This window comes from Marmota marmota, unplaced genomic scaffold (assembly GCF_001458135.2).
Source record: "Marmota marmota marmota unplaced genomic scaffold, marMar, whole genome shotgun sequence".
NCBI classification, from domain to species: domain Eukaryota; kingdom Metazoa; phylum Chordata; class Mammalia; order Rodentia; family Sciuridae; genus Marmota; species Marmota marmota.
Window position 1 is genome coordinate 27,902,192 of NW_025999982.1, and position 12,088 is coordinate 27,914,279.

Genomic DNA, 12,088 nt, shown 5'->3' on the forward strand with positions numbered 1-12,088 from the left:
TCTTCCGAAAGGTACTGCATAAACAGCTTCATGAAATTCAAAGTCTTACAAAATAATTTGCAACATAATGTAAAAAGGTTAGGGCTATAAAATGCTATTTAGATATTATGAAGTAAAATAAAAAATCTATCCCAGGTAGAAAAGAAATCATATAACATACATAAAATCCCTTTACTGTTTGAAATATGAAATAAAATCTTGAAAAGTCATAGAATATGGAGCTATAATGTTGGCAAACTATGATTTAAATGCATAAGTTAAGTATTGGTTTGCACCTAACAGGAAAAAAAAAGTACATGAGGGATAATTGTGAATACATGAGCTAAGCTTCAACTCATACCATAGATGAAACTTAATTATACAAAAGTGCTTCATTTAATGAAGCTTATTATAATTAGTTTTGGCATGCATATGGATAATATAGTGGTATCTACTTTTAAATTGCTTAAATTAATTAAGTAATGACCTCCATATCATTTTACAGTAAAATTTAAGGCAGAAAAGTTATTTGCTTTTCCAGGGCATGATAAAGAGGAAAAAGAAATATGTGCATGCAAGTGTAATAGAGAAAATAATCCAGCCGGATAGAAAACATAGTTTAGAGGTATCAGAATTAAGCACAAAGATTCACTTGTACAAAAAATAAATTATTTTCATATGGAGTTCAGTTTACTGTTGAGAGCCATCCATGGGCTGTGTATGGACTGTGTTGTGCACCCACCTAGCCTAATGAATAGGATAACCTGGTGTCTGGGATCTTGCAGTGGACATTTACTCTAGTTTATTGCCCAGAGACATTGTGAATTTCTATTGCACTCTGCCATGTCCCACACCGCACTGGAGATGAGGGTGACTTGCCAAGATGTCAACCAACCTGCTGACTGCAAGACTTCCAGAAGCAATACTCCACCCTTGAAACCTTACCCCTGCCTTTGATGTAATCCCTTAAATAAACCATGGGAGCCATTTTCTAATTGTTCAGCTCCAGCTTCTATGTGGGCTGGACCTATCAGGAGCTCCCCTTTTAAAACTATCTCTCCTGACTTTGTCTTTTGTTCTTTACTAATTATTCTAGACTTTAATTTCTCTGGTGGCTTACAACCTCCTTGGTAGGAAGAAGAAACCCCTATATGAGGCACTGGCCACCTTCCCATAGTTCACATTTTATTTATTTATTTTTTGTATTGTTTTGGTGTGGTTTCTTAAAAGTAAAATATAAGTACATATGACTTTTGTTTGGTAGGTAGAAAAATTTATGGTAGATCCAAAACTGAAAATAAATACAAAGGAAGCAAGTCAACTCATAAATAAAACATCACTGTCATCATGGCAGGAATCGTAAGTCTTAGGAATAAATAATTATTAAAAATTATTAGAATTCCTAGTTCAGAAATAATTTTTAAAACCTTGATCAAAATATATTTCTATAGCAAATTCACATGAATTTCTATTTATACAATCCTCCTGACTCAACAGAAACAGATTTTGAAACTATACCTGATTTCTCATGAAAGATTTTTAGATTTTATACTTTGAAATAGAACTCTTGCTTATAACTGAAACATAATGTTTTGGTTATATTTAGCATTACATAGAAATTCAGACGCTACTAAAATAGCCTATAAAGGAGAAACACTTAATTTAGCTTTCAGAAAGAAGTCCATAAAATACATTGCTACCACATGTACTACTTATATGTTCAGAAAGAAAGAAAAAAATTACATAGACCTTAGGTGTTTTTTTTTTTTTTTTTTTTTTTTTTTGTGTGTGTGTGTGTGTGTGTGGAGCTGGGGATTGAACCCAGGGCCTTATGCATGTGAGGCAAGCTCTCTACCAACTGAGCTATATCCCCAGACCCATACCTTAGTATTTTAAAAATGCATTTTTGCTTTCTGAATGAAATGGAAACAACATGATATGTAATCTAAAGAGAATATAAATTTACCTGTGGATAAAAATTACCTCATCAGGCGTCAGTATCTTCTTTTTGCAGTATCTTCTATTTGGGGTGGGCTTGTTAATAAATATTTGATGATTGTATGAACTGATATTTTCAATATGCTATAGTTTTGGTAGCTAGTAGGGATTGCCAACTTAGGCATAAATTTGTATCTTCAAAGGAAGTTGTAGTCATGAACACTTCATGCTTTGGGCCTGATGTTCAGAACATATGATGGCATACTTTACCAAAAGCTGTTCTAAAGTTGCAAGTGGCAACACAGCTGGTGGAATTTTTTTTTTAATTTAAATTATTTTTTCTCACTAAATGTTTTCCATTTTTTTCAGAAAATGTTTTTTAAACACTTTAGGGCAGAAACGTAGTCCTGTGTGAAATACTTTATTTACATTGTGCATTTTACGCTGCACTCACATAAATTATGCTTCAAGAGAAAAATGTTAATGCATTATGTATCTGTTAACATTATTAGTAGTGTTCATTCATTCACTAGAAAGAAATCCTTTAATTTAATATTATAGCAATTCTATAATTTTTTATTTAAAGTTGTACTCTGTAAATTTAGTTTAAACATTTCTTTATTCTGGCACTCTCTCTCTGGCGATGGCCCAGATTCTCACTTGAATGTATATTTTGTGCTTTACCCCCAAAATGTCTCTTCCCTGAGAAAGCCCATAATCTCCTTTCCTGAATAACCTTTTCTGAATAAATCTCTGTATTTCTGAGAAACAAACAAACAAAAGTTCTTCATCCCAATCCATACATTTTTCTATATTTCTTCAGTGACATAAAAATTTGTAACTCTACTTTCAAATCTATAAATACATTTTGAGTCTGTTTCTATTCTATAAGGTCAAAGGTTGAAATCCACTTTCATTTATGGTCTCATACTGAGCTCTTTCCTTAATACCATTTACTAAATAACTCAGTTAATTCACATCAAATTATGGCCAAATGTCTCATTTATAGAAGTAAAATGTTATGTGTTCTCAGAGCTCTCTTTGGCCCATCTGTTTTTCTTACAAAGTCTTCATATGTAGACTATCATGCTAGATGGCACATGAAGTCCCACCTGGTTACTCTTCTTTTTAAAAGATTACATTGATTTAAAAGACATTATTTTTTCTCTAGATTTTAGAATGTGTTTATTAGCTCATATAACAAACTTCAATTAAATTTTGGTAATATACAGTGTGAATTAATTGGGTAATAATTGTTTTAGTCAATTTAACTGAACATAATAACAGAGTTTTATGACAGAAAACTTAAACATATTTTGTTATTTCTAAGATTTCTATGTGTTTTGTAGGTATAGTAGTTGATGTCACATTGTGTAATAAATTTTGATATTTTAACTGATGGAGAGTAATTGCTATTTTTTAAAAAAAGTGCATATATCCGCTGAATCTGCCAGACTATATCCTTTGTACTAATTTTGATGGAAAAATAATTCTTTCCCTTATCAATATTCTTTTAAGGTTCATCCACATTGAGTCACTAATCCAATCTTTTCTATCACTGAATAATATCCCATTGCTGAATAATATCCCATTGTATAGATACAATACATTTTATTTATCTATATTATAATTTGATGAACCTTGAGACAATTAAAAATACTGTATGAACATTCACAATAGGCTTTACCATTTATTTTTGTTTTTCTTGAGTATATAAAAAGTGTAGTAGTTAGATCATCTGGCAAGTCTGATTAAACATTTGAGGAACTGACAGAGTATTTCCAAAGCATGGATTCATGTTACTACCTCACCAGAAGTCTGTGAGTTCTATGTCTCCATAGCTTTGAAAATCAACACTTCTTTTGCCTATTTTTTTAAAATTATAGCAATATTGTTTGTTGTAAAATGGCAAGTATATCTACTTGCATTTTCATTCTTTCATCATTAAGTATAATAATAATTTAGCTTTATTTCTTTCCCATTTTAAATATTCTTTATCATATTGTAAAAGTTCCACTGAATGTGTTTAAGATGAAATGGTGTAAAATCTTGCCAAATGTTTTGTTTTCTGCATCTCTTAAACCTATTGTGCAATTCACTTGTCTTTTCTTCCTTAATTACATGATAAGGCATAATACATTAATAGATTTTAGGTTGTACAAGCAACTTTGCATTATTGTGATAAATTCCACTTGGTCATAGTATATAAACCTTTTTATATGTAATGCTATCATTGTGCTGAGTGTTCTTTGCTTTAGATTAATAAAATGTTAGTTGGTAGATTCTTGTCAGTTTCATTGAAACATTGTACTATTGGCATCATAGATGGTTACATTGTTTCCTCCCTCCTTCTATTTTAGAAAGTTTATAAATAACTTCTATTAATTCTGCTTTAAATATTTGCTAGAATATCACCACAAAGTCATATAGTTCTGTTTTTTTATTAATCTTGCTTATTTAATTACTTGATTCAAATGTTTTATTGCTATAAATATAATCAATTTTTAAATTTATTTTTGTATCATTCTCAGTAATTTGTATTTGCTGAAAATTTCCCCATTTCATAGTATTTTAACATGTTTTGACATATAATTTAATAATAGTCTCTCATTCATGATTTCAGCAATGTGAGTATTCTGATTTATTTTTCCTCATGTAGATAAATTTTTATTCACTTTGTTATTACTATAAAAGGATAAATTTTGATCTCATTGATATTCTTCATTGCTTATCTGGGCTCTTTTTTAAATTTATTTTACTCTTTATAATTTACTTCCTTCTGCTTGTTTTACTTTGATTTTCTTTTTTCCTTTAATATTTTATTATGTAAATTTAGGATATTGATTAAAACCATCATTTTAGAGCAATATTTTTTTTTATTTCTTTAATGTTACTTTTACTATATTTTATGAATTACATTCTTAGTAGTTATTCCAGAACTTGTCATACAAATCTTAGCTTATCAAAATATACCACAAATTTATATTAACTTATTTTTAGAGTGATATAGATAAGTTTCACCTGTATAGACCTATTCAATCTTCATTTCCTTTGTGTGTGTGTGTGTTTGTATATGCTACCATTATTATACACAATGAATCTGTAATGTAACAGTATATATCAGTTATATATGAATATGTAAATATTTGATATTCATATTCAAAATTGTAAACAAAACAATGATGATTACAAAGTATTATGAAATCCTTCAATAATGATTTATTATAAGTTTTTCAAATATTGGAGATATTCTTCATTTAAACAATACATAAATACCTGGATATATTGACTTCATCTTTATAAAAGATTTCATGTTGGCACCTGTTCTCTTCATAGTCAGTTGTATTTTGCAGACACCTTTTGGCAGCACATCTCGGAATGCACAGACACAAATATTCCTGATTATCTTCTTCACTCAAACAACTACATCTCTTTGCAGGACTCTAAAAAAGAAAAAAAAAAAAGCAATAATAATGTTTTCATGTTTCCATCATAAACACCATCTTTGTCATTTCAAGTTGGCTTTCATGTTAGATTTTAGGAATTAAAATTTTGTGTTCCTGTGGCAAGGATAAATAAAATTCACTTTTGATTTATATCATAATCATTTTCTGCACTCATATACTGTTCAGACTCAAATTATAATAAGCATACATTTTTAAAAAAATTAAATATATGATTATTCATTACACAAATATTTCAAACCTTTTTTCATTTATTTTTATCTAATTTTCACTGATATTCCTTGAATTTTAAATGGCATTGTGAAAATATCATTAAATGGAGAAACAGGTCCATGGAAAATTCATTTCTGGTATCAAAACTTTTTTTTTTTTTCTCTATGAGGGAGTATTTGGATTCTCCTTTGAACCATAAGTAAAATGTTACTGGATTCATTATTATAAATGAGTTCAGTTATATCTTTAACATATATTTAGTTTATATTTCCAGGAAGTCATGATTTTATGTTTTTTTAAAAATTATCTTTTTAACAATTTTAGAAGTATGCCACATATCATCAATGGATTATCATGACAAAGAGGTGAATTTTGCCACCAGGTAAGACACCTCTTAAGGAGAGGTTAAACCCAGCCTTGTCCTTTCCTAATTGCTTAAAACAACTCTAATATAGCAAAAGAACTACAATTTCCCACCCTTCTTTTTATCAGTTTCCTCTGGATATATCCATATATTCTTGTGATCAGGTTTATAGAAAATAAGTTATTTTCCATGAATAAAAACAAGTTTAGGAATTTGGTTTCATGATCTGAACCTTTGGTGGCAAAAATTTGATGGCTTATAGAAATCTAATCTTTGTTGGGTAAGAGTAAACTGAAAATTTGTTTTTTTTTCATTTTTATTTTGTGCTCAATTCAAGGAAGAATGTCAAGTCGAAAAGGAAGAGCTCTTAAACATTACAGGTAAGTAGGGATTTTTTTCAAATGTTATTTACATATGCACTGTGGCTAAAATTTTATTATTAAAACTGTAGACCTCATCTGTCTCTGTATTTGTTTACAATGCAGGAATGACTTTATTTCCAACAGTTTGGACATGCTATGATTTCCTAGATTCAGAAAGTATTAGTTGTATAAGCTCTTAAATTAAAGGATTACTGTTATAATTGGCTTACAAAATTAAATAAACACATATAAGAAACAACAAATATTAGCATTTTATTACTTTATTTTCCCCTTCTCATTTTATACACACACTCACAAATACACACAATACTAGTTTGGCTTTGAGAAAATTGAGCTATAGCACATTGTTCCCCCAAATGTAGTATTTCTAATGAAAACAAGTATAATTATCTTTCATTACCTTAGAAAAATGATCAAAGATAAGAAGAAAACCTAGCTCTAATACTACATTTCTAGTATATAACTTGATTTGAAGTTTTCTTATTATTGTAAACCAGTGTATAAATCCTTCACCTGCAGCATAATCAGAAAACAAAACAACAATAACTTTGAATTATCAACATGTGGAAAAGACAAAAGCATCAGTGTTACTAGTTTTGGCTCTCTCTCTCTCTCTCTCTCTGTTGGCCTTATTGTTTTATAGAGATTGTATTAGGAGGTTTAGATTTACATGCCTGCCATGACCTTGATTGCATTGAAAGTTATCCCAGCTGATTTGCTTTAATTATGAAAGCAATATAATTTATTCTTATTTTAAAATTCATTCCACTTATTTTCTATATATAAGGATTCATATACACATATATAAATGCTAATATATTTTCTTGATTTTTGGTATAAGCTCTCAAAATTTTTAACATTATCAATGGACTTCAGTATGCACAGTGTTGTCAAACTTTTCACATGTACAGTCTATTTGAAGGGTTAAATGATGTGGGTTTCAAAAAAGTAGGTGAGACTACACTATTCAACATGGTACCTCAGACACTGACTTTGGGTGCATTTGTCTGCTGGGAATTATTCATGTTTTACTTCTGTGTCTCTGACAGCTACTCTGGCAGTCACTGCCCCACTAGCAGTGTTTTTCCCATAGTTTCTATTTGTTTATGTTGCCTGTTTCAGGAGTGTGATCAGGAGTATATGTAATTATATGTTTAGTTCACAAAAGACTAAAAGAGCATAGCTTCCCAGATACTGGGTAAAAACATAGTTTTCTTTATTAGTTTATTTGTTTGCATATTTTAGTGTAGTCTGTGTGAGTTCAGAAGAGCACAAAGAAAAAAAGAAGGTACTAATAGATAATCACACTAAGCCTAGAATCTATGAAGACTTAGATGTGCTTATTAAACTATATTAACTAAAGCATAAATAAAACAATTCTTGATTTGTTAACTTATAATAGAAAAAAGTCACAAACTAAAGAATCATTGTATTTGTAACTATTATAAATATAGGTAACTAAAAAATACACAATAAATTATTGAGAAAGAGCAATGTTTTTACAACATGGGATAATAGTATAGAATTCAAAGTCAGGCTCAGTATAATTTTCTATGAATATATGCTTTACTTTTTACTTTATTTTCACAGTAATTATTACAGGGATTTCAAATAAACTGAGGGTTTCTTTTCTTTTCTGGTTTTGTTTTTTGTTTGTTTGCATGACAGATGACTGAATTATATTTGAAAGCAAATAAAATTTATAGTCAAAGAGACCAGAAAAGCGCATCTCAGTTTCCAAATGACCTTGAGCAAATCTTCAGCTGTATGCACTTCACTTTCTGTATAGTTTGGAAAACATCCACTTTTCATAGTCCTCATGAGGAAAAAAGGTTAAATGACTGCCCAGCTTTATGAAACTAGAAAGAAGTCAGCACAAAAGCACATAGCACAATTCTCAACCCATGGTACATTCTGAATAAATATTAACCATCTTTATGAGTGATAGAACTAGGATTTAGACTCAGGTATCCTAGGCCTATGTGTTTTACATGCTGTCATCTCTTATCTATCATTTTCACAAAGTACAGCTCAACGGGAACAAGAATGTTATTCCATTATGCTTCTTGAATTTATTTTAATAAGTTCATTATAGTTATACATAAATGTAGAATTCATTATGATTTGTTTATACAAGCATATGACATAGTTTAGATAATTCATTCTCTTTTTCCTCCCTTTTCCCCTCCCTCTACTCTTCCCCTTGTCCCCTTCCTCTACTCCACTGTTCCCCTTTCTATTTTCTCTAGCTTCCACATATCAGAGAAAATATTTAATTATTTACTTCCTGGCATCTGCTTATTTCACTCAGTATTATGTTCTCTTGTTCCATCCATTTATTAGCAAATGACATAATTCCATCCTACTTTATGTATTGATAAAACTCCCTCATGTGTATGTGTGTGTGCATAAGTGTAATAATACACATATATATGTGTGTATATATATTTGTGTGTGTGTGTGTGTATATATATATATATATATATGTATATATATATATATATAAAATACTTTCTTTATTGATTACTCTGTTGAGCGACACCTAGATAGACTGGTTCCACAACGTGGCTATGGTGAACTGTGGAATAAAAAATAATAAACATTGGAATGTATGTATTAGTATAGTATGCTCTGTTTCATTCTTTCAGATAAATACCAAGAAGTGCAATAGTTGGGTCATATGGTGGGTCCACTCATAGTCTTATAAGGATCTCCATATTGCTTTCCAAAGCAGCTGTACTAATTTATAGTCCCAACAACATTTATAAGTGTACTTTTTCTCACATCCTCATCAGCTTTTATTTTTACCTTTATTTTTGAAGATTACCACACTTACTGGAGTGATATAAACTCAGTGAGCTTTCATTTGCATTTCCTAGATTTCTAAGGATGTTTAATAATTTTTCATATATTTTTGGCTATTTGCATTTCTTCTTCAGAGAAGTGTCTGTTTAGTTCATTTGCATATCTATTGATTGGTTTGTTGGTTTTTATTTTGTATTTTTGTTGTAAACTTTTGTAAGTTCTATATGAGGGGAGTGTGTGTGTGTGTGCACTTGCGTGTGTGTGCACGTGTGCGTGCTTGTACTGGGAATTGAACCCACGGATGTGTTTTACCACTTAGCTACACCCCAAATCCTGAAAGAACTTGAAAATATCTTGTTTAATCACTTTTACTTACAGCTATGCCTAAATCAAGGATCTGCTTAATGAAGTGTATTATCTCTTGAAAATTTTATGCAAATGTGTTACTTATGTGTGTAAATTATTGTGAGGGAACTATTCTTAGTTTCATCAAGTTTTTCAAAGAACTCTCTGATCAAAGGATAGTGATCTATTAATGCATACCAAAGAAATAAAAAGTATTTGAGAAAATCCTGTAGCTATATATGTTATTTTGGGGTGTGTATATATACACACACAAATGCAAATATCTATTTATACACATATTAGTTTGTATCATTTATAATGTCAATATTATAAAATTAATTATTTCTTTTTAGAAATTTAAAAATGTTTATTTAAATAAGAAATGTAATAAAATCACAAGTCTATATAGTACAAAGTCTTTTCTTCACAAAGGGAAAAAAAGTAGAGTCAGTGGAAATTCCTTCTGAGGTTTCACTATCATCACTTACAAACTTAATACAATATTATAATATAGAAATACCTTCTGTAATATAGATGCTAAGCTACCTGAAAGATATTTACAATATACATGCAGAATATGTTTCTCATATATATAAAAGTAAGCAATTCTAATCAAAGTATAATAACTCTCAGTTTAAGAAAAGTCTTCTATTTTTCTATGTCATTTTGTCAGATTTTATATTAATATGTAGAGTCTCTCAGCAAAGGAGTCATTATGAGATGAATCTTACTAACATTTAACATATGAAATATATGGCACAATTATTAGCTCTGTTTATTAAATCAATATAAGAAGTTACATCATAGATAGGCAAGAATGAATTCTTAATAATGATATGTAGACACATGGTACTTAGATTTCGTCAAAGTAAAATGTGTATAATTGGGAAAAGACAGGTATAGGTTCTATGACTTCACCATCTAGATGGCCACATCAGTCAGGTGTTCCTTAGACAAAATCGTTCTTATGCCTTACTAAAATCTCTCAAAATTTCTTTGGGGCCTCAATTGGAACTTACTGTTCGGATGGTTCTGGAATGTATCCTTCAAAATCTCATGTATAAGACAAGGCAAGAAAGCTTAAAGGTGGAATCATTGGGTTATAAGATCCTTCACCTAATTGGTGCAGTAATCCTTTGATAGGAATTAACTGGATTATAACTGTAGGCAGAGAGAGTGTGACTGGAGGAGGTGGTCATTAGGGGCATGTTTTGACCTTGGTGAGAAGAGAATTGTCTTTCTCTTTCTCTGCTTCCTGGTGTCATGTTCTCATCTGCTTTCCTCTACCACAACATCTACCATGATGTTCTGTCTCATTTCAGGTAACAAGGAATGGCGTTGGCTATCTATGAACTGAACACTCTGAAACCATGAGCCTCAAAATAAACTTCTCTTTTAATTATTTTTGTCAGGTCTTCTTGTTCAGGGCAGAAAAAAAAAATGCTGACTAAAAATGGAGACAGGATTTTGTACAAGTGGTTGCTGATATAAGTTCTTTTGTATTCTTCTCAGTCTCTTATTACCACACACATTTCTTCATTTATGTAATAATTCATGTAAGTATCTCTTTAATAGATATAATTTCTCAATGGATAATCTGAAACTGCATTATTCACCCAGGGGAAATTTTGACATGAATAACATTGTTCATTTGACAGATGCAGTTAAACAAAAAAAGGAAAAATCCTCATGAGGAGATTCTCTTTCCTGTGTGTTTTTAAGAGATTACTTTGTTAAATTCATATACTGACTCTTTTATTTTTATACTTCTGGGATTAATAAGCTCTAAGTTTTTACGTATGTGGCTCCATAGAATTGTGGAGTTTGTGAGTTATTGGTTAAACTCTCCATAGCAACTTGTTTGTGTGCATGTGTATGTGTGCATGTGTGTGTATGATAGGGTGTATGCATATAGAATTTTTAAAACAGGCTTTTCTATATATAAGCATCTACTACTGTTGGCAGATGGAGATAATTAATTTTTTGCAAACTTTTTATTTCTTTCTCCTTCATTTACTGTTTTTTCCTTTTGTTTAGGAATAATTAGAAATCAATTGTTCATATATATTCTATTTTTCATTTGTTCTTTTTAGATATACATGACAATAAAGTATATTTTGACATATTATATATACATGGAGTATAACTTTTTTTAATAGGAGACCCCTTTCTTGTGGTTGTACTGATGGTGTATTGGAATATGAACATAGGAAAATTGTGTCCAATTCATTCAACTGTCTTTCTAATTCCATGCCCCCTCTTTTATATGAACAATTTAGAACTATGGTTCACATAGACTAAAAAATTTACAAGAAATAGGAAAGGATTAAACAGTTTATGCATGTTTTCCATTTTACAACAGACACTAGTATGGCAATATGTAAATCAATGGATGTGTAACTGATGTGATTCTGCAATCTGTATTTGGGGTAAAAATGGGAGCTCATAACCCACTTGAATCAAAGTGTGAAATATGATATATCAAGAATTATGTAATGTTTTGAACAGCCAACAATAAAAAATTTTAAAAAAATAAATAAATAAATAAATAAATAAAATGCCATACCCCCCCCCAAAAAAAAAAAAAAAAAAAAAAC

The 12,088-nt window shown here is 30.0% G+C and overlaps 1 protein-coding gene across 1 annotated transcript in view; it reads right to left on the minus strand.

Moving 5' to 3' along the window:
* The window catches only part of Eys (eyes shut homolog), a 1,560,564-nt gene that overhangs the window by 1,401,238 nt on the left and 147,238 nt on the right, over window positions 1–12,088 (minus strand). The window contains 2 exon segments of the mRNA XM_015487393.2: window positions 5,194–5,360; window positions 10,012–10,037. Coding sequence (XP_015342879.1) covers window positions 5,194–5,360; window positions 10,012–10,037 — 193 coding nt within the window.